The sequence below is a fragment of the Parasteatoda tepidariorum genome, chromosome 10 (genome assembly GCF_982258835.1).
Source record: "Parasteatoda tepidariorum strain Cologne lab strain chromosome 10, Ptep-v5.0, whole genome shotgun sequence".
Classification (NCBI taxonomy): domain Eukaryota; kingdom Metazoa; phylum Arthropoda; class Arachnida; order Araneae; family Theridiidae; genus Parasteatoda; species Parasteatoda tepidariorum.
The window spans coordinates 52,009,264-52,034,022 of record NC_141764.1 but is presented as its reverse complement, the minus strand read 5'-3'; the positions used below and the strand labels follow the sequence as shown (position 1 = coordinate 52,034,022).

The window sequence follows — 24,759 nt, the reverse complement described above, 5'->3', positions numbered from 1 at the left end:
AGGGGGACCCCACCCTGAGATGGTAAAATATTAACGTTTTTCTTGAATTGTGTTTAAGTAATAGAGACTATGCAGAGACTCCTTGTTTTTTTATGTTATTTAGCTACAATTTAAGTCTATTTTAAAAAATTTTCTTTTACAAAATAATAAAAAATAAGTTGGTGGCAGCTCCGTGTGTGGCTGGTCATCAAAAAGTAGCACATCACTGGCCTCATGAATTTAGAAGTCCTGAAACATAGGAAAACGATTTTGTTTAAATTTTCTGAAACATAAAGACATTATCTAAAAAGTACCATAGCGGTTTGTTGATATTCGCAAAATTACCAAAATGGCGGCAACTTAAAAAAAAAGTTAAGTTTTTCATTAAAAAAATATTCATTAAAATACTAATATAAAATCGAAATATAAAAATGTCAAAAAAATCCTATGCTACTTTCTAAAGAATATATTTTTTACCTAATTTAAAATAAAGAACAGCTTATTTCGTTGTATGGATCATGAGAAAAACGTTAGGCCAGGTCAAAAAACAGCGTTTTGAGAAAAATGCGTTTAAAATTTTGCCATCTGGTAGGGGAAAACATTTAATTTCATGTATATAATGGTCGATAAATGAAATACCTACAATAAGTTTCTATATACAGTCAACAGAATGGATGAGACACAAAAAGAATGTTGCCCCTCCTAATTCGGCCGAACGGGCCTTTTTACCTGCTTATCCACGACTCTCTACTGCTCCCCTGCTTATCCCTGCTTATCCACGACCTGCTTATCCACGACTTCCGGTATAACTTCCAAACAAAGTTAGGTACCAAGAAATCGTTTTAGACAGACATTAGGAAGGGTACAAAGATTCGAAAAATACAATAAAATTTTTTTCGAATTTTTGAAATATTCAAGGTGGGGTGAGTAAAAATAAATTCTGAAAAAAATCTTCTCAATCATTTATTTTTACACATTCTTTCTTTCCAATGTATGAAATACTACTTTATCAATTTTTGAAAGCTGCATTAAAACTTATTTTATTGATATGGTATTTTTACTGAATTTATAATACTATTTTTAACAAAAAAAAAATTATTTTGCTATTTGCAGCTCCCGATGCTGTTGCACCAGAGCTACCTGAAGATATCACAAAATGGTCATCCGCTAAGAAAATTCTTCCTGTCTTACCGAACAAATTCAGAACATCGAGCCAGCTTTTGGGAGAAGAATCCGATGGTAGTCCTGAAACTCCTATGAAAAAGTCAGGTAAGAAATTCCCGATATTACTTCAAAACCAAGATATGTTAGGAGAAGAGTTTTAAGAGAAATGTCTATATTTGTATGCCTAAAACTCCTATAAAAAGGATGGTGTTTTGGAAGAAGAATATGATAATGGCCTGATACTTCTCTAAGTAAAGCAGAGTTAGGAGATGAATATGATTGACTGCTACTTTTGAAATTGTACTACGCCCAGAGTTTAGGGAAATGAATAGGACTTGAATAATTTTTTCTTCTTCGTCGTATGCCTGTTTAGGCAGTGGGGGTGCGATTGTTCCTGTTTTTCAGTGGCGCCATCTATGGCCAGGAATTCGACTTCTGCCACGCCATTCACACAACCACAACCCGTTTATAGGGCGGATCACATTCACACATACTTAAATCATTAAAAGTTTGCAAGAAAATGCATTTTTTTGGAAAAGAGTACTATTATAGTACAGAAACTCCTGTAAGAAATTCTTTTCTTACAGGATGACAGACTCTTCTTTTATGCTTCGTCTTCGTGGGAGAAAAATACAACTGTAGTCCTTGGGAATGATATAATTGCGGTCATGGAAATTTGTAAGATGGGCAGAGTTTGTGAAAAAGAAATATCATTGCAGTTCTGAAATTCTTCAAAAATTGCAACGTACTCAAAAGAAATCTGATTGCTGTAGTCAAACTACCTTAATCATGGTAGGATTTCGGGACTTGAAGTTCCTGTAAGAGAAGCAGATTTTAGAGAAGAATATAATTATAGTAGAAAAACTCATGTAAGACTCTCATAAAAAGGGAAGAATAATATGAGCATTGTCCTGAAACTCATGTTAAAAAACTGATTTTGTGAAAACGAAAATCATTGCAGTTTTAAAACTTTGTAAGAAGAGCAGAATATTCTGAGAAGTATCAGATTGTTGTCCTGAAACTACCACAAAAAATGGTGTGAGATTCGGTTAAAGAATATTATTGTAGTCCTGAAACTGTTTTAAGAAGTACGGAGTTTGTAGAATGAAATTAGTAATTTAATTATAGTAGTATTCTTTCTTAAGTTTAAAAGCCATTTTTCACACTTATAATCTATTTCTGAATTTGCTAATTCAGGATAGGATTTTTTTTAAAATTCCCATTTTTTAAAATTAGAAGTTCCATAAAAGGAAAAGGTTTTTCATCTGTAAATATAAACATTAATGGAATACCTATGTTTATTTTCTGTATTTAAAAATCATTCTTTTTTAATGTTTGCGTTTACTCGTTTTATATTAAATAAATGAATGCTAGGAATAATGGAGTTTTAATAAAACTTTTTTTGAAGAAATATTTATTTTTATAAAAGGACAATATATATTGTTGAAAATATAACTAAAAAGGATTTTTCTCACTGATTTGCTTTTAAATTAATTAAATAAGTCTTTTTAATGCATGAACTTCTGAACGATCTTTTAATGTTATCTTTTTTTGTAGGTAAGAAAGTTCATAAAAGTGGAAGAGGTGAGCATCCAGATGAACAATACGAAGGACCAGAAGACAAAAAAGCTCACAGAGAAGATTACCATAAAGATAGGTAAGTATATTACATGCCGACCGGCCTGTGTAGGGGGCAGGGAACTGTCATTGCATCAGAAAGGTCCTGGGTTCGAATCCCGGGCAAGGCATGGATGTTACTTTCTTTCTCTGTGTGTTCTATGTCCTTTCTCCTTTGTGTGTGAATGTGACCCACCCTATAAACGGGTTGTGGTTGTGTGAATGGCATGGCAGAAGTCGAATTCCTGGCCATAGATGGCGCCACTGAAAAACAGGAACAATCGCGCCCCCACTGCTTAAAACAGGCATACGACCAAAAAAAAAATGTGTATTACATCATTTTTAATGGACATAATTGTTTTCAATTAAAAAAAAAAGGAACAGAAACTGTCGTAAGAATCTATACCTGTGAAAGAATTATTTATTAAAATGAAAATAAAACATACCTTCTTTCGAATAAAGGTTCAACGTTCATGAATCGATTTAATTTTGTCCTATTATGATAAATAATAGTCGTTTATAGGTTGTACTTTCGAAGCTAAAGATAATTGATTAACGAGTGATATAATCGAACTTAGTATTTATTTATCAAGCATTCTCTTTATAAAAAGTGAGAAAAAGATGATATCATTAAGTGATAGTACCCTGAGGCTTGTAATTCTGAATAGAACGAATGAATTTTCAAATATATGATATGTAGATCATGCAATAGAGGTTTCTGACAGAAAAAAATAGTTTTAAGTTCTACCAACAGAGGACTCTGCTCTGCATAAACCGTAAGAAAATGAATAGCTTATTAAATTTCATTATAAAAACTATACGGTAACCAGCATGGCTACCAGATTTGAACTCTTCTGATTTGTAGATTTCAACAATAAAAATTTATTAAGGACTAGTAAATAATGAGATAAATCTAAAATTTTAGCTATTTTAAATGTATAGTGTATGGCTGTTGATAACGCAGAGGTACGCTTTCTGTAAATTGTTGCCGGGAAACGTAGGCATATGGACTTAAAGATGTGTAAATATATAAAATGTTATGTTATTTTTTAATTTTTGAGCTGTAGTGCTTCTCTTTTTTTTGTTACACCACCAGTTGATAAAATTTCAGATTATTTTTTTTTCCGATTTAAGCCCCAGTCGTAAGATGTGTAATACATATTAGAAATTTTCTTCAGATTAGCTTAATAGATCAAGAACCATGAATATCTTAGTACTATCAGTTTAATTTTAGTCAACGTGCATAATACACCTTAAAATAACGATAATACGTCTGGTTGTTTTAAATAGATGATTTATTTCTGATACGATTTAAGCAGCATATCACCATAGTGAACCAAGTTTAACTTCGGAATATTAAAGTCAATTCGAAAAACAATATTGAAATAGCCTCGTATTGAGAGGAAAACCACGGACGTATATTTCAATCAGAGAAATGACAAAGCCATTTTAAGACATTATCCGTCTATCTTCGGATATAATTAATGAAAGCTATTATAAGTTATGGCCAGTAATAAAAACTGATGAGCTCTTGTAACAATCAAGTTTTGAGCTATAAAAGTTCGGATTAATTCTACGCTTATATTTACGAAATTTCTAAAATAATGCATATTCTTCTAAAGTTTCGTAAGAGTACAAAATTTTGTTGACTGTTTCGAAGTGATACAAATTAAACATGTCGTTAAAATATATAAAGAAATTGAGAAAAAATCGGCGTAATCAATGCATTTAATGTTCATTCAAGTTCAAGGCGTTAAGCAATTTCCCATATTTCCGATATTTTAAACCAGTTCAATCGTAAGACTTGGTCTCAAGCTGTTGAAAGCTGACACATATTTACTAGAAATAATGAAAGGCAATGGTGTAATACATTGAAATGGTACCATACCTTTATAATTTCTTTTCAGATCTGGTCATCGTCCTTCGCCAATGTCCACAGAATCGCATAAATCTTCCTCAGATGGTGAAGACAGGCGATGGATTCGAAGAGGAGGAATTACTGGAAATGGAGATTTACCGCTCATTACCATAAGTCAGGCATCTGAAGGCAGAGGTAATTATTTGATTAAAATTCAAGTAGAACAATAATTGTCAAAAACAGAGAGGATAGAGCAAAAAGTTTTGATCAAACTACTTGAAATATATACTATTGTTAGTATTGTTAAATAATCTTCTTAAAAGTTAAAACATTTATGATAACGGCGCACTTGAATAATCTCTTTCCAATGTAGTACTTAACATTATCTTTAAAAGTTGTAGAGTGTATCAAGACTGTAAGTTGTTTGGGGGCATCTTAACTTCATAAAAGTTTGAATTGCAAAAGAACTTTGGTGCTGATGTGTCTTCAAAACCATCAATAATTATTCTTGATGTTTTATTTCGCAAAAATTATTTAATGATATTTCATTACACTACTAGATAACAAAATAAAATAAAATTAATATGAATAATGATCGAGAAAAGAAAAGAAGCAGGCAAAGAAATTTATATAGAAACAAGGACTGCACCGTTGACAAACGCTAGATCGATCCTTTAACCCAGTGTTCCCCAACCTTTTTATCACTGCGGACCTGTCAACGTTTGATAATTTTACCGTGGCCCGTAGGAGAGGGTGGGGACGTTGATTGTTTATATTTCAGATTATTTTGATTTATTAATTTTTATTTAATTGTATTTAAACATGCCTTCAAAATAAAATACAGTTACACCAAAAAATAAATATAAAGTGATTTAGCATTTTAATTTACTAGAACAATAAATTAATGGGCACCCTGAGCTTGTTTCTTTGCAATGAGATGGTTCCATCTGGGGGAAAAAGTTTTAAAACGTTAAAAAATTTATGTCACTACCTTCGGGAGCCCTTTTTTTTAAAAATAAATAAAGTAATGTAACACAGATATTTTTGATTTTTGGTATAAACCTAGGAATTTAAATTCAGTTTCAATGAAATGTACGGCCCGGTACAATTTGATCCACGGACCGGTACCATTTGATCCACGGACCGGGGGTTGGGGAACACAGCAACCCCTTTCTTCTCGCTTCCGTGATATATCCGGGCTGAAGTGTTCAGTAGTAACGGGTCAATAAGAATAAAACTAATTCATTTCTTTTGCCCCACAAACATTTTATTTCTCATTTTGCTCACCAGATGGCAGTACCAGGATATTTTCAAGCTAATTGTAGATAGTTAGTTTATTTTAAACTAGATGTCAGCACTAATCAAACACGTATATAGTTTTCAGGAATAAAAAAAATAGGCACTTTTCAATATTCTACGTTCTTAAATGGGAAAAATTCTCGCAAAATATCTCGAAGTATATTAATGGGTTTTTGAGGTTGATTTCGGATTTATTTTTAATGATGATTCAGAGACAAAACTGGTTCATGCGCATACTATACTATCAGTATTTAGACCGGAGGGCTGATGGTGGCAGTAATCACCCTACCTCCACACCAAGTGCCCCAACTTACCAACAGTGTGTGGAATTTTCCGACGCAGACATTGCGTGAGAGTGAACTTTGCATCAGTAAGGTACGATTGATAAGTTCCAAAATTGAAAGCCAACTTCTTAAATATTTTTAAAAATAGAATAAGTGAGAGAGTAACAACTGAAAAGAAATCATTAAAATCCAGTAAACCAGTAATCATTAAAAACAAGTTTACTTTTTTTAAAATTAAGTTTTATTTAAACAACTCCTCATGCTCCACAATGCATAGCATGAGGCTTACAGAAATAAGTGGGCAAAGTGCAAAAGAAAAAGAAGAAAAAATTACAAAGAAGCAGAACAAGAATTAAAAGTTTAAACGGTACGCAAAATTTCGCGAAATAGTAAGGTATCCAGTGCACATGACTAAAGAAGATAAAACAGGTGGCCAATAAATTCCAGAAAGTCTCAACTCCTTTCTTAAACTCTCTCTTTGGCTTGAGCAAAGCTTACAGTAAAAAATAATATGTTCAACAGTTTCAAAGTCCTGTTCACATGAGCACAGATTATCATTAATTAAATTAAATTTAAACAAATAATTTTTAAAATTACCGTGACCAGTAAGAATCTGGGACAGCTTGAAATCAATAAACAAGTTTACTTAACCAGCTGTTTTTAATCAGGAGTGGAGGAGCTTACCTCTTGTAGTGCATAAAAAAAGTTTAAGTGCTGTATTTAAAAAAAAAAAAATTAAACAAGCAGAAATTTATTCAGATTTTAGAATAAATATAATTATTTGTAAAATGATAGTATAAAAACGCAATAATTACACTGGGGTACAATTTCATTTTATTTTCTGTTGCATGCTATTTCGAATGAATCTTGGATAATTTTGCGTAGTGGTTTTAAATCTACAATCAGTTTCTCTCTCGGAGCTACAGTTTTTATTAAATGACATTTTTTGTAGAAATATACAAGCTTAAAAACAGGGGATTGCATAAACTTTGCGACAAACTTCTCGGGGAGTTAAGGCACATCATCAGGATTAGAATGGCATATCAACCCACAATCGAAAATGTTGTCATAAGCAGCTAGGGTCGCTTTTCTATTATGAACTGCACCTTCGTGTGTTTCTGAACTGGACCTAATAGGGGTGTACTCCTATCCACGTACGACTACACTTACGGAAGTTTTTCTATGCTAATTTAATCGTAATGATGTCCTAACTTTCCTAGAAGTTAGTAGCAATATTTATGCAATCCCTTGTTACACATCGCTCTTTTTAAACTTGTACCATTTGGTCAAAAAGATGACTAAAAATGTCGTTTTTAGACTAAAAGCATATTTGTAGATTAAGGAGCAAAATTAATTTCAAATTTAAAATTCTATCACCCTAATTATTCAAGAGCAGATCTTTGTATATGCGACAAAAATTTGTTCCACAGTATTATCAAGAATAATTGTTGTACGTTCATTGTGTACACGAAATTATCGTCCATCACCTAGATCCAAGATAACCTCAAATATATTTGGTTTGCAGCCGACCTGGTGGTCGAGTGGTTAGCGTGCCTAACTGCGGAGCCGCTGGTCGCGGGTTCGAATCCTGCTCAGGGCATGGGCGTTTCTTTCTCTCTGTGTTCTATGTCTTTTCTCCTTTGTGTCTGATTGTGTGAGTGTAACCCGCCCTATAAACGGGTTTGTGGTTGTGTGACGTGGGCGACGCTGCTCCACCACCGTGGCTTCGCCGCAGTTGCCCACTGGATAACGAGAAGAGAGTAGCAGTTTTAGTATTTCTGTGGTAAATTAGACAACCTCCAAGTGCCCGCCATTAAAAAAAAGATTTTTTTATATTTGGTTTGCTTTTAATTCTTTGATTTCGTATCACTTAATATTTTCCAAATTAAGATATGAGTAGTACCATTAATATGTTAGAGGGGAGACCTTTAACCACATCACTATTCAAAGAGAGGCAGAGTCTGTGAGGTAGAGAACCATATCACTAAGTTTTTATAAATTCTTTTACTAAAGCATATTAAGTTTATTAATTTCTGCAGATTCTCCAGGACAGCTTTCCAGTTTAAATTCTTCAGAAGAAGCAACTCCGCCTTCTAGTACGATATCCAGAAGACGTCCAGGACTCATTCCGTCTGTTAGTGAACAGGAAGAGGACGAATATGTGGAAGAGGATGAAGAGATGACGATCGAGATTCAGGATCACACACATTTTGAGCCAATCCAAGATGCGCAAGAAAATGGTGAACAGGAGGAAATGTCCTTCAGACCTGATGTAGTTGAGGTTCCACAAGAGGAGGTCAGGGACTACGCTGCTACAAAGGCTTTGACTGGTATTACGAAATAATCTCTTATAGCTTTGAATTCAAGTGTAACTTTTTAGAACATATTTACGGGATACATTTGCTAAGGTTTTGTAATAACAAAATACATTTTTGTGGGAATTGTCTAGTTATTGACCGAAAAAATAGAGATAGTAGAACGCTTCAGGTTGCCATGAATCTTTAAAAAACAATTGGCCAATTGGCAAAGGTGTTCTGTCTAGCTGCATAATAAGCGTTTTCAACTTACTCTGAGAAAAATTGGTTTAACTTTGTACCAAAAAGTGTAAATTTAGACAAAGGGAATTTTCAATTAAGTTTAAAAATTAGTTAAAGTGTATTTTCAATTAAGTTTAAATTTAGTTAAAGTGTATTTTCAATTAATTTCAAATTAGTTCAAATGTATTTTCAATTAAGTTTAAATTTAGTCAAAATGTATTTTCAATTAATTTCAAATTAGTCAAATAAAATGTTATAAATCAAAAATAATTAGACCAGGTGAAAATTTTTTAAGGAACGGTTATCAAAGAGTTAAAGGATTTGAATTGAGAACTTAATAAGGCGTTAAATTTAAGCATGTTTTTCATTCTAGTTGAACCATAGTATCTAGTTGAACAGCTAGTAATCACTAAGATAAAAATATAAAGTCGCTTTTGTAAGCTCTAGAACAACGAGTGAAAGTTGCACTATTAATCACTTGAACAAACAGCAAAAGTTGTACCAAATTTTAGAACTAGGAGCAAAAGTCGCATTAATAATCACTAGAACAAAAAGTGAATATTGCACTAGTGCTTACTAGAACTAACAAAAAAAGTCACACTAGTAATCACCTGAACAACTAACTGCAACTTTCACCGAATGTTGAAAGTTGTACCAGCAATTTTAAGAACTAAGAGCAAAAGATGCGTTAGTATTCAGTAGAATTAACAGAAAAAGTAGCTCTTGTAATCACCAGAACAAAAAGGGAAAGCCGCTCTTGTAATCACTGGAACAAAAAGTGAAAGCCGCATTAATAATCACTGAACCAAAAAGTGTAAGTCACACCAGTAATCACCTGCGCAAACAGAGAAAGCTGCTCAAGCAATTATTAGAAATAACTGCTAATTTCGCCCTAGAAATAATAACTTGAACAAAAAGTGAAAGTTGCAGTTGTACCGAAAATTTCTGGCTAAAAAATGCATCGACTTTCTTAATGTTTTAAGAAGGGAAAATTTTTAACTTAAAAAACCGTAACTTGAAAAATACATTGCTAGTGAAATAAATATTAATATCTACGATATTTTGTTTTATTTATTACTTTTTCTGTCTTTATTTAAAAGTTAATATTTTTTAAACGAATTCATTCTATGCTTTTTTTTTAAAATTTTAGTTGCATTTTCATTTGTGATACTATGGAATTTTGAACAAAAATTTGTTAAAATAAATATTTGTCAAATTATTTAGTTTTGGAAACAAATTCATGTATAATATTTAGATTTGCAATATGGGTAAATATAGCATAAATGAGTTTAAAAATGGACGATTATTTTCTTTTTAAACTGAAAAATATAATTCATAAAAATTTAGCTTTGTCTTCGTACACTAGAAGGAAAAAGAGATAATTAATGAAACGACGTAATTCTTAATTTTTATTCTACTTATGATGCTGCCATCTATGAGATATTTATGAGAATTTTTTTATTGAAAGTAAATCAAATTCGAATAAAATATTTTAAAACAATCATTTTGATACATATTAATTATATATATATATAGTCATAGCGTTATCATTGCTTTGCTTGTTTCATTATTTTTTTTTATCGTATTTATTTCAGGAGAAGGGTACACATGCGTTTTGATCAAGAAATGTTGTGTAATAATAAAAACACGTTAAAGTACTTCATTGTGGAAAACGTGTTTTTATAATAATAGAAACACAGTAACGTATTTCATTGTGAAAACGTGTTTTGTAATGGAAAGAATCCATTAAGATAAAATGAAAAAAAACTGAAGAACCAGTTTGAGTATAAGAATTTTTCTGAATTTGTTTTTTTAATACAGTTTAATCACGTTTTATTTAAATTTTTCTTTATTTTAATCATTGATATAATCTCAACTTATAATAAATCAATGAATTAATAATTATAATAAGCTTAATTATAGTGCATGAAATAACATTCTAAAATTATTTTCCGAAAATCGAAATTTTCTAAGAGTTACAGCAGCAAATACAGAATTGTGTAACAGGCAACGAATTTTCAAACTTCAAACGTATGTTTCAAAAAAATCATTTATTTTTCGATCTCGTCCCATCAAAGTTTCAGAAATTGTTCTTCCGATTTCTATTTTGTTTATAAAAAGTTATAGAATGTAAGGTTTTCGCTTGTATTCCTACTTTTGAATTTTGATCAAGATTAATTATTTTTCATTTTTGAGCAAAATAAGAGCGGAAGAAGTTGGTAAAGAATGCAAAACTAGAGGGGAAAAAATCCTAGAATTCAACTGTTTGGTCTCTTATATAAATTGAATAGAAATAGGAGAAATAATTTCAAATCATCGATGGAAAATGATTGAAAAATATTTATTCCGAAAATTATGACTGAAATTTTTGAGATTTGTACATGCTGTTTGCTACCAAACTTTTTAATATTTACTGTAACTCTTTCAAAGCTTCAAATTCCTCCTGAAATTCATTGAATATATCGGATTAATCCATCCTGAGATCTTGAAAAATTTAGATGTGGTAAGTGTGGTTTTAGATGTGGTAAGTGTTTCATGTTGCACAGCTGTATATTGGTTGGTTATAGTAACTCTTCAAATATTTCACTGAGCTCATTCTGAGATCGTTTAAATCCATTAAATTAACCCATTCTGAGATCAAGAAAACGCGATTGAATTTTGAAGATTTGTATGTGTTTTATGTTACACAGCTCTATTTTGATTGGTTATCAACTCTTTAATTCTTTCATTGAATTCATTCTGAAACTTTTTAAATCCATTGTATTAACCCATTCTGATATCTAGAAAACAGATTAAAGTAAGGAGATTCATATGTTGGTTATTCTAACTCTTCAAATATTTCATTAAAATCATTCTGAGAGCTTTTAAATCCAGTGGATTAACACATTCTGATTTTAAAAAAAGGGATTAAACTTTGAAGATTCGTATGTGTCTCATGTTACCTAGCTCTGTATTGATTGGTTATTCTAACTCATCAAATATTTCATTGAATTCATTCTGAAATCTATTAAACCCAATGGATTAACTCATTCTGAGATCTAGAAAATGGATTTAAGTTTGAAGACTCAGTATGCTGCAAGTTACAAAACTCGTTAATAATTGCTGTAGTGCTTCAAAAACTGAATCCATTCTGAAATTCATTTAATCTACAAGAACATGTTTTGATATTTAGACATTAAAAAATTAAAAAATACGAGCTGAATTTAACATAAATATAAATCGCTTTCGATATTTCAATATTTCAAATTTGGAAAGACTTTTGCACATTATTTTTCATATTTTAAGCTTTTCAGTTGTGCAGGAAAGCTAAATATTATAGTTATATAATGAAATTATTTTTTCTTTTCCAAGGTTGTGCAGTGGTACCTCGCATACGCAACATAGACGAATCATCCTCAACAGAACCTGATAATGAAGACTATAGTAGCAAGTCTACTTTGCCTATGGCAAACGTAGGCACTATTAAAAATAATGTGAAACCAGTTCGCTCTGGTCGCCAGGCTGCTCTCCAAAGATCCAAAGCAGTCAAAGGCAGTGACAGTATTGGGAGCATTGATTCTAATAGTTTGAGACCACCATCTCCCGAATCTGATGCTAAGTGAGCAAAATTTATCTATCTATCTATCCTGCACATTTCCCTTAGTGTCATTTGCTTTAGTGTAAAACAATAAACAAGATGCAATATTTCCCTAATCAATGTGGCAATATGTCAGATGTTTAAATAGATATAAAAGCATATCTGTACTTTTTATATATGTTACCGGCATATGAAACGCCAGCATTCTATAGAATGCCTAGGCATTGTATATAATGCCGGATGTTTTTAGGCAAAGTATGAAATATGAGAAGTATTACATACTTTCCCGAGGCATTGTATATAATACCTAGGCATTCTATAGAATGACAAATGCCATTTAGGCAAAGTATAAAAAAACGTCCTTATGAGGTTGTTATATGCATTTTTGAAAATTATAATGTTATTCTGAAAAAATAATGAGAGTGCCTTTAAAAAAATTGATTCAAAATGCGTGAAGAGAAATGAAAGTTGTACAAAACATAATTTATGCCCTTCTTGTTATGGGGAAACAAAATTTTGATATAAAAAATAAGAAATTGACCTACTTGTTGCAACATGACAGGCTTGACCGATATTCTGAATTTGACATTTTCGAATGACGTTTTAACGAATCAGAAATGTATTTTATACTTTGCCGGTTTCTCATTTGGCATTCTATAGAATGCCTAGGAAATGTGTGAAATTTAAATCATTTCATACTTTGCCGGCTAATTTTAAGGATTATATACAATGCCTAGGCATTCTATGGAATGCCGGATTTCAAACTTTGCCGGTAACTTATACACAAATTTTTAAAATTTATGAACAATTAGGTCCTTAATTGATTCAACGCCAAGAAATACTTCTGAAACAATGCCGCACTTATCTAGATAGGGATATTTAACCTCTCTTTTTCAACAAATTCAAGATGACGGCAAAAACTTACCTCGAAGAAACGAAACAATTTTAGATCTTCACATTGGACCTAAAATTGAAGTTTTTAATTCTATATTCTTTCTAATTATTTTCATATTGAGCTCTTTTTATGACATTAGAACTGGTCTTAAAAAGTTTATACTTTTTTTTGGGAGAGCAATAGGAAATGACGTCATTTTAATTTTAGTAATAAGTTTTATACTAAGAATACATTTGAAAATAATTAGCAATAGACAGATTTTGTATATACTTTGCCTTACTTCAATTGTAACCCTAATCTTATTTTCTACCTCTTAATGACACTGATTTATAGGGAATGTTTTACGCATGCTCAATGAAGCTCAGATAGCGTTAACGTTGGAGTTACGGGAAACCATATCGCTTTGCAAAATCTCTCCAATAACATAAATATTTAATTTGCCCAGTTTACTTACTTTACTTAAAATATACATAAAAGAAAACTACGATATATAAATGAAGTATTTATTTATAAAATTTTTTCTAGGCGAGCAAAAATACAAAGATTAGATACAGATTCCTTGTGAATGATATGTAAGTATACAAAAGTATGAATTTATTTTCAATGTATCACATACATAAAAAATTATGATTATTTATAAATTGTTTGATATGTATGAATAAATCAAATTGCATTTTAATATTATTTCTGATATTATTAAAGTACTGGTGGTCCTAAAAATTAATTAAGACTTATCAGAGTTAATATCTTTGCATAAAAACATTACAGAAATATTTGGACATGCCTTTAATATCAAACGGGCATGCATTTTTATTAATAGAAAACCTATTTATAGTTTTCTATAACTGTACAAAGCTATAAAATTTAGAATATTTCTTACTGAAGGAAAGAAAAATATATTTAAATTGATCATAGAAAAAATTTAATTTGATGCTTAAAATGATTGTTGATTTCAAATGAAATTATAGAAATTCGCTAACAAGGATTTTGCACTTAAGTTAGAGTTTTAACCAAAGATTATTTACTATTTACTGTAAAGGTTACTAATTGAAACAAATCCACTTTACTAATACTACCAACCATTTCTTAAAATTGAAAACCAGCATATAAAAATTTATGTTCAGAAATGTTACAATTAAGTTTCATATATGTCGTTTCAATCTGGTCAGTCAGCCTAATTAAGCAACAAAATCCTAAGATATTAGTAATCCTAAAATAAATGATGATTCATTAAAAAAAGTAAAAATTAATAAGCTTAAAAATTCATGAACAGTGTTTAAGTAACTAAACCCAAGAGAAAAATTATTTATCTTAAAATGTATTAACAATGACAAAGGAGCTAAAATTTAAAAATTATCCTCTGAAATTTTTGTTTTTTCTTGTTTTCTGCTGAATGAGATTTTTTTTTACGGATCTTGAATACTTTGAAGTCTCTGATATCAAATTTACAACCAGTTTCCTTTCTAAGCTACAGTTTTTTAAGGACATTTTTAGTCTATTTTTTGTTTAAAAAAAGCAAAAAGAAATACATAAAATGAAAAATATAAGGAATTAAAATAAATGGTCACCTTGCTGGTGTGGTGGGTGGAGTCGTTGCCTACAAAAATTTTGATAGTGGTTCGATTCTCTTGATAAAAAGCTAGATGCCTGGATAAACTGCATTTTCTCCTAATATCTCCGGCTCATAGGTCCCCTAATATAACGTACCCTCTGATTTCGAAGCCATATGAGGCGAAATGTCTAAAAAGGAATTATAAGAGTCTTTATTTTATTTCTTTAAAATTACTGGATCTCTCGTGAATATTTTTCGGTATTTCGAAAGAAACTTATCGATTTCAATTCTCGGCAATTTTCAACAGACTCATAACGAATGAGTTTTTGCAGATTTTCAAATATTTTTAAAGAATTTTTTTTTGTAGTGCAGGAATCATGAACGAATATTCTCATTAAAATAAAATATACAATCCACATACCTTAAAAAGTTATTAAATAAAGTGTTTCTTGCTTATCCATTTGTAATAAGATGTTATTGTTTTTCTGCTTGTAGGTTTCTAAGATCTGATTACAGCATGGGTTTCAGAAGCTGATGAAAATGGTGGCCGAAACTTCCTTTTTCAAAGAGAGATACAATTATTATTATACATCTTGAAGTGTTATACATTTGAGTGTTATACTCTTTCGTACAATACATATCTTTCCAGTTCTATATCATATTTCTTCTCTTTATTCTGTAATAATAACAAGTTTATAACTTTTCATAAGAACAAATTAGCTGAATTCTATCTACAACAATTCTTTAATTCAGCTTAGAGATGATCATTCATTTTTAATCTCTGCATACTAAGACCTCATATAAATAAATAAAAACGTTTTATGGCAAATATTTTGTTATTGGTTTTTGATATTATCTTTAGGCTATGCACTTCTGTATTATAAATAAAGTAGAGAGGTAGAAATTAAAAAAAATAATCACTTGGTTGAAGGTACTGTAAAAAATTCCGGATCAAACTACGGTAAGAAGTACCGACACTCAGGGTGTCACTACTTTTTACCGTAAAATATATTTTTACCGTAAAATTTTACAGAACAAAAAATAGTATACATCGAAATTTTTACGACAGTGTCCGACATAAAACCACTGAATTACTGTAATTAAAGGAATATTACTGCAGAAGAATATCGTGTGAAACTTTACGGTAAAATCTATTTTTTGAATACTGTACTTAGGGTGCGAGTACTTTTTTACCGTAATTTCAGCCGGAGATTTTTACAGTGCTCTAACTGAAAGGCATTACTAGTCCGCCTACATTTTTACATATCCGTTTACGTATTTCCATTAGATTTTTTAAAAATAGTTAACAATGTGAATTTAAATGAACAATTAAAGTGCAAACAATGTGATATGTCACATTTGTGATTAATTATGCTGTTTTGTGACAAAAACACAGAACGAAACTTGAAGTCGAAAATAAATAAATAATAAAACATCATACTATCCCTTTACATCCCATTACACGAGAACCATTGTCAATTATTTTATGGCGGTCCGAGTGAAATTTTAGAGATCACTGACCAACAGACCACTGTTAATTTTGAGCCTTGAAGTATAAATGGAACCTAAGCATACACTGTAAAGAATTCCGGATCGTATTACGGTGAAATGTACTGGCACACTGGGTGCTGGTACTTTAATCACAAAATTTTACGGAACACGAAATTTGATGTACCGTAATTTTTATAGTAATATTCATTGCAAAATCACTGAATCACAGTAGTTAAATGGTTATTACTGTAAACTATATGGTATAAAATTTTACGGTAAAAATGGATTTTACGGTAAAATTAATTTTACGGATAATACACACATGAGGATGGTACTTTTTACTGTAATTTGATCTGGAAGTTTTTACAGTGCATTATGCCGCAGAAAAATACAATTGACATTTTTAATAATTTTTTATATTGGAGCTTAAGTTCAATACTTAGCAAGATTTTTGGACTTTCAAAACAAGATTGACTGATGCTGGAAAACTCTGAAACTACCCAAAAGCATAAATTTAATAATTGATAGGAACTTCAGTTTAATGTTTAGCAAGATTTTCTGACTTGCAAGAAAATATTGACTAATGCACTGGAAAACTCTGAAACTTCCCAAAAGCATAAATTTAACAATTCATAGCAACTTAAGTTTAATACTTAGCAAGATTTTCTTACTCGCAAGAAAAGACTGACTAATGCACTGGAAAACTCTAAAGCTACCCAAAAGCATAAATTTAATAATTGATAGGAGCTTAAGTTTAATATATAGCAAGATTTTCTGTCTTTAACAAAATTAAATGTAATAATAATAACTACATGTATAGTTCACATTCCAACTGATTAAAGAAAACATTACTTGCTCTGATTTACCAATTTTCATTCTATTTTGGCAGCTAGACGTTTAATGGTGGTTATAATGGTTCTCTAACTTAAAAACTGTAGTAAATTTATGCATACTCATTAAATTTTTTTTGACTTATGAATGTAATAAAAATAAAAATTGTAGTGTAATTCAAAAGTACTGAAAAAAACATTCGTAAATTTTATTCCAAATTGTAAAAATGTGATAAAAATTCAAAAAATAGAAAATAAAAGTGATAAAAATATTTTTAAGTATAAACTTGTTAAAACATATAATATAAATTTAAGCAATAAAAAAGATGAACTTTTGAAAATATTTGAATATTGTGTTTAAAGGAATCATATCAGTTAAAATAAGTTCTGCAGTTCCATAAATATCAACAATCGCTATAAATACTTAGAAAAAGTATTTGAAATTTTGTAAATGTTTTTGAAAGATGCATCAGATTATTTAAATTTTTTAAATTAAAAATCTGATATTTGGTCGTTGGTTACGTCTTCAAAAATTTCAATGTTAAACTGTAAAATGTCATTATACCGCCAAGATTTCAATATTAAAAAGTTTTTTTAATATTACATTTAAGTTAGAATTTGTACTTAGATAATATAATTAAGTATTTCATTACTTAAAAAATTCAATTTTACCTCAACAGTATTGGAAATAAGTATAATATTTTTGTAAAATATGCATTATCTCAAAAAAACTAGTTTTAATTTTAAATATCGTTTTTTAGTCTGCTAAATTGCTGTAAAAGTGATAATTCGTTAAGAAATGATTAAAAGAATTATGCATTTCGTCTTTAAATGTACTCTTCATACAAAACTGATTCTTACTATTGTTTCCAGATGAGTATTTTATAAGTTTTCGTAATACCTAAGAGCAGCACAATACTCAGGAAAATCTTATGGCCATCAGAAAAATCATTCGTTTTTCAAGAAACAACTCCCTCAATATTAGTAGATTATTATATTGTTCCAAACCCTTCAAATGAAATTAAATAAGCAAATAAATTTCATTCTTACCAAAAGTAGTTTATGTGTTGTTTTTCTCGATAAACCTCTCGGATTTGATTTGATTGATTGCACTGCATATTTCTTTTTCTTATTGCACTGTTAAGTGGAAATTCTATTTATTTAATTAATTAACTACATTTATTGCATTACATTAATTGATAAACTACATTTGTTTCAAACATTATGAAAGCAGAAAAAGTCGACAATATTTTGAGCGCTCAAAAACAGTAATATTTTAAATTGGGGGTCTGTTTTCCTGAAATGTTTTCGTTTTATCGAAACCAATGTTTTTCGCAATGTTTTTTTCATCGTTGAACGAGTTTTTCTCTTTAATTACCAAATCTTCATTTTAAATATTATGGATAGTAAAATATTAAATACATTCCTAATGGCAAAGTACTCAGTATATTCTTTGTTGTCGGTGTCGTCGGCCATTGAGGCAAAGTGGTGCGATTGCTCTTGTTTTCCAGTGGCTCCCTCTATGGACAAGAATTCGACTTCTGCCTCACCCATACATCACACCTGCCTGTTTTTAGGGCAGAATCATTCATACATCCATTCCATCATCCACAGATTCTAATTTTAACCTGGACCAGAGAACGATCAATCACCAATTTAGTATCCCCAGAAGCATATTTTGTTAAGGAAACACGGAGGGCTTTGTGACCCGACAGATTTAACGTGGACCAGTCACCATTTACTACATGGGGAGTCTTCGGTTTGCTGGATTCGAACCCCTGTTCTCACGAACGTGAGTCCAGTACCCTGCACGTATATTTTTTAAAAAAAGACAAATCAATTGAAAATAATTAGTCGAGTGCAAGTAAGGTAAGTAGCCACGCATAAGAATAATTCCTTGCATCGATTATACCAGTAGAAAAAAAAACTCTGGTAAAATTACCGTACTATATGGTAATGACATTTCTGGCAAAAAAAAGAAAAGAAAAAAACAACATAATTCTGATTAATAAAATCAAAATATACGGAATTTAAACCATTTATTTGGTAACTTTTCTGTTCATATGGTAACGGTTTACCGGAATTTCTGATTTTTGAAATTATAGTTCTTGTTAATACACATTTAGTAAGAAATACAAATTTGTAAAGCAAATTTAACCAAATGAATGGTTTTTATACCATGCTTTGAGCTATCATAATAGCTATTAAGTTTTACCACATCTACAAAAGCTCATCATATATTATAAAACCATATTTTATTGTTAATTTTGCCAAATTCATTACCAAGGAGCTTCGGTAAAAATTAATGAGCCTGTGTTGTTCGCAAAGAGCCGATAGGGTAAATTTTATCATATTCTGCATGTTATAACCATATTTTTTTTCTAAATGTAGAACTGATGCAATTATTTTCAGTTGAAGGCAGAAATTGAGTAAGAGTTCACTTGTTGTCAGGCTAACTATGAGAGTTTTTCGCGGCTTTTCTCTACAATATCAATTAAATTTCACAGTAAATTGTATAAATGAAGTATGTTTACTTTTCAATCAATACAATGTCCCAACCATCTACTTTATGATAATTTAAAGTCTCTTTCAATTTTTGATGAGATGGTCTTCAATGGGATAAAAAAAAGTTCTATTTTGAAATAGTTTTTTCAGTTTTGCCTATCTGGGTCCGTCTTATAAACGGGTGTGACGTATGAGTGTGGCAGAAGTTGAATTCTTGGTGGTAGATGGCGCCACTTGAAAACGAGAGCAATCTCACCACTTGCCTTAATGGCCTACGACAACAACAACAACAACAAAATTTGTTCTTCATTTTTATCTCTGATATTTTACAGAGAATGTGCGGGAAAATGATATATTATATTGTTATACATTACTCATTATGTTTTATCGTTCATGCATATTTTAATAAGGCTCTGCCTATCTGGTGTCCCGACCTCTCTTGGTCATGACTCAAATTTATAGCCATTTGATTATAAGAATAAACGAATCATTATGTGAGAGGTTTATGTACAAAACAAAACAGAAAAATTAATATTTGAAACTAATTTTCGTTCGTACTTGTTTAGCAAGAAAAATGTTGTCAGTGAAAAAAAAAAATAATCAGAGGCTTAATTTCTTGTTTTCTTATGAGATTTCATGACTGTCCTTGAAAACGTTACTACTCAGTTGTTGAAATAGCTAAGAATGGAAAATATTTTTTCTGAGAATTAATAAAAATGCTCCCTTTTTATTTTTTGACATCTTTTGAATTTGATACTATGATAAAATACGAGAAAATCAACTAAATTTAAATTAGTTTTAAATTAACATTACAAAAATATGAATTTTAATACTATGATAATTTAAAATCCCGTATTTTTCTTATCAATTTAGATCTCCAATATCAATAAATCAATTAAAAACGATGAAACTTCATACGTCAAAAAGAAAACATTTAAAAATGTCATATCTATACATTTTTGTTTTTAATTTTACTTTTATGCAGATAACCGGTATTCAATTTCCATTCCAATATGTTTCAAAATGTATGGAAGATAAGATTGCGATAGTATTGACTTTTACTTGATATATCACTTTTCATCTTAAAGATAAAATTTCGTGTTTTTTTCTCTGACAAAGGTTAAAATGTTTTTCTTATCAAAAACACATTTAAAGTTTAAAAAAAAAATAAAAATGTAAAAAGAATATATGTAGTGCGTAAAAAATTCTTTGAAAAAAAGGGGGGCATAGAGCCTCTTTTTTATTTAGTAAATAGTTTGTTTCTTAAAATATTTTGATGAAAAATCTAGATGGTTTTGCAGCAACCAATGAAAACCACTGAAATGTTATGACGTATGAGGAGTACCTTTGACAATCACATGACTCTAGGCAAATCAGAAATATCACATTATAGGATCTTAAATATACAAAGAAAATGCAGAGATCTTAGATTGTCTTCATCATGAAATCAATCTAAGTTACACGTGGCGGTATATACCTGTTAGTCTTTATTTCCTTATTTAAAGGTATATTTAAACATAATCAGTAATATTTAGTTATCACTTATTCCTAATACTATTCTATGTTATAATTACGTTTTGGACAAAAGCAAAGGCTTGAAAATAAGAAGTTGAAGTAGATATAGCAATCAAAATAGATATAAGATTTAAAAAAAAAAAAGAATTTTACGGATAATGTTGAATGGTAACTGAACAAAATCATTAAATTAAAATTTTTTAAGCTAATTAAATTTCTTAGACTCTATTTAATTTATGTAATGAAATATTTTAGAACATATTCTATTAAAAGGTGCCAATGTGGTGTATTTCAAATCAATTAATAATGAGAAAAAAACGAAGATGACACTGGAAAATAGAAATAACATTGAAGGAACGTAAAGGGTAGATCCCTCTCCTTAAATGTTTGAAACGGGAAAAAACAGTACAGAGTATAATTGACAAAATAAGAATAAATTTATCTCACGATTCTCAAAATAATCCCAACATTTTGAATTAATCAAGTTTGACACAAATTGGCTCAGAAAGTTTTTCCAAGAAAGTACACGTATCAACATTAAGCATAACGAAGTAATATCTATTCTAAATTAATTTATAATTTTATTGATTCTGGTTCATTTTTGAGACTCTTACACAATATGGGGTCTGCGGGTGGCCTAATTTCTGATGCTACTAACAACCAAATTTATTCACGACCAAGAAACTTGCTTAGTATTACTAATTTAATCTAATTAATCTCTTTCCACCTCAAATAGAAATTAGGATAAAACTTAGTAAATATAATTTATATTTTGAGGATTCTGAGTCATATTTAGGAACCGAGGAGTCGTAAAGACACAAATTGTGGAGACTCCATTGCACACAACAGTGAATCAAATATACAAATTTTTCTACACTGAGAAATGTCCAATGGTAGTAGAATATGTTAAAATTTACCATGTTTCTGGTTCAATTGGAACTCAAAAACATTTTTCTTCGAAGCGCATTGGTAAAACTTAGAAAATATAATTTATATTTTGAGGATTCTGAGTCATATTTAGGAACCTAGGAGCCGTAAAGACGCAAATTGTGGAGACTCCATTGCACACAACCGTGAATCAAATATACAAATTTTTCTACACTGAGAAATGTCCCATGCTAGTAGAATATGATAAAATTTACCATGTTTCTGGTTCAATTGGAACTCAAAAACATTTTTCTTCGAAGCGCATTGGTAAAACTTAGTAAATATAATTTATATTTTGAGGATTCAGAGTCATATTTAGGAACCTAGGAGTCGTAAAGACGCAAATTGTGGAGACTCCATTGCACACAACCGTGAATCAAATATACAAATTTTTCTACACTGAGAAATGTCCCATGCTAGTAGAATATGATAAAATTTACCATGTTTCTGGTTCAATTGGAACTCAAAAACATTTTTCTTCGAAGCGCATTGGTAAAACTTAGTAAATATAATTTATATTTTGAGGATTCTGAGTCATATTTAGGAACCTAGGAGTCGTAAAGACGCAAATTGTGGAGACTCCATTGCACACAACCGTGAATCAAATATACAAATTTTTCTACACTGAGAAATGTCCCATGCTAGTAGAATATGATAAAATTTACCATGTTTCTGGTTCAATTGGAACTCAAAAACATTTTTCTTCGAAGCGCATTGGTAAAACTTAGTAAATATAATTTATATTTTGAGGATTCTGAGTCATATTTAGGAACCTAGGAGTCGTAAAGACGCAAATTGTGGAGACTCCATTGCACACAACCGTGAATCAAATATACAAATTTTTCTACACTGAGAAATGTCCAATGCTAGTAGAATACGATAAAATTTACCATGTTTCTAGTTCAATTGGAACTCAAAAACATTTTCCTTTGAAACGAATTGGTAACAATTTTGATAAAATTAACTAAACAATATGGTTTCATCATCTGTGATAAACTTCGATAAATGTGGTAAAATTTGGTAATTTTATCATGATATCTTAGAGCATACCATATAAATAATTTATTCGGTAAGAATGTTATTTTCAGTTTTGTATTTTCTACTAAATCTGAGGGAATAAAATCTGTAACTTCAAAAACCAGAGTCTCTTAAGAACCGTTATCATATGAACGGAAAAACTAACTAATGAATGGTTTAAATACCGTATATTTTGGTTTTAGTAACTAAATTTTTTTTTTTAATGTGAAATATCATTATCATATAGTACAGTAATTTTTCTAGAACTCTTTTCTCCGTGCAGTTTGTGCAAAAAATACTTCACGAATGATAAATGTTGCTAAAAGCTGAGCATAACTCTTAAAATATCAACAGATTTTAAAAATTATGATCTATTAAGAATATTTTAGTTTATATTAATTTTAATTTTTGTTGATTCAGAATTCCAGCAGGGATGAAAAATTCTCAAATCCTGATTATTCCGCAAAATGCTGCTTTTTATTTTTTATTTTTTTAATTTTTTTCCTTTAAACTCTTATTTTTTTTTTGCTACAATAACTTTTACAAAATATTCTTAAAAAGTAAATTTATGTGTATTATTAAATTTTTTCTTTTAACAAAGAAAATAGAATTATTTGATTTTGTACAATTCTTAAATAAATGAATAAAAAGGTGTTGAAAATAAAATCGAAATATGCTTCAATCTAAAAATAATTTTAAGATCCCAGTTATAAACTAATAATTAAATAAATTGAGATATAATGTTATTTGTGTTAGATTTAACACTGTAGAAAATATTCCTTGTTTTTTTTTTATCGAGAGTAGGTTGATGTGGCAAAAGGAAATGAGAACTATGTTAAGATAAACTTAAAATATGAATATTTTAGTGTCTAAATAAGGACTTACTTTTCTATCTTTCTTAAGCTTTATTTGTCCGCATACTACATTTTACATTTAGCTGAAAGATTTAACAATGTTCAGAAAAAAATTGCTACAACGTTTTTTTGTAACAAAACAATTTGTGGCGATTTTCTTTCCTTGTTTTTTTTATTAGACCAAAAAATTTTCAAGGGGCTGCCTAAATTTCCTCGGAAACTCATTCTCGAGATCATGTTCTGCATCCATGAATTCCAATAGACAATTAAGTGAAATAAAAACATTATTTTAAAAATTTATCATGGCTCTAGATATTTTATAAAGCTTAAATTTTTTTACAAAATTTTACAAAAATTAATAAATTTTTATAAAATTTAATAAATTTTTATTAAATTTAATTAATTTTTATTAAATTTAATAAATTTTTTTTAAATTTTTCAAAGGGACATATCTAATAAATTATTTGAATGTCCATATCTATAGAGTAACGTACTTCTGTTAGTTCACCTATAGAAAAGGTAATTTGTTTTGCCTTACATAAAAAATGTACTTAAAAAAAAAAAAGAGTTCTCTCTGATAAAAAAGTATCACTATCTTCTTTCAAAACAACATGGATACATTTTACTCAGAATAAAGAAGAAAATCAAGTATCAAAAATTCGAAGAAATAAATACGTACCTATTACATTAAAAATAATATATATATATACATATATATATATACATATATATATATATCTATAGAAAGGGACAACCGTCTTAAAGCAGACGTCAATTAAAAAAAAATTTCGAAATAGTCTTACATAAAAATAAAAGTTTCAGGCGCGTGTATGAAAACGCCACACTTCCATTTGGTTT

At 29.8% G+C, this 24,759-nt stretch overlaps 1 protein-coding gene and 1 long non-coding RNA gene across 2 annotated transcripts in view; one reads left to right on the top strand and one right to left on the bottom strand.

The window, feature by feature from the left end:
- The window catches only part of LOC107447363 (transmembrane channel-like protein 2), a 76,463-nt gene extending 60,872 nt beyond the window's left edge, over positions 1-15,591 (top strand). The window contains exons 22-28 of the mRNA XM_016062251.4: positions 1,093-1,248; positions 2,701-2,800; positions 4,668-4,813; positions 8,241-8,531; positions 12,090-12,336; positions 13,736-13,782; positions 15,258-15,591. Coding sequence (XP_015917737.1) covers positions 1,093-1,248; positions 2,701-2,800; positions 4,668-4,813; positions 8,241-8,531; positions 12,090-12,336; positions 13,736-13,775 — 980 coding nt within the window. The 3' untranslated portion in view covers positions 13,776-13,782; positions 15,258-15,591. The remainder of the gene's footprint in view (positions 1-1,092; positions 1,249-2,700; positions 2,801-4,667; positions 4,814-8,240; positions 8,532-12,089; positions 12,337-13,735; positions 13,783-15,257) is intronic.
- Positions 71-24,709, bottom strand: LOC107447364 (uncharacterized). The gene is made up of 4 exons (XR_015429732.1): positions 24,581-24,709; positions 15,184-15,319; positions 4,649-4,801; positions 71-228 (listed from the first exon to the last, which is right to left on the bottom strand). It is a non-coding gene; the product is annotated as an uncharacterized LOC107447364 (long non-coding RNA).
- Positions 24,710-24,759: the final 50 nt, after the last annotated feature.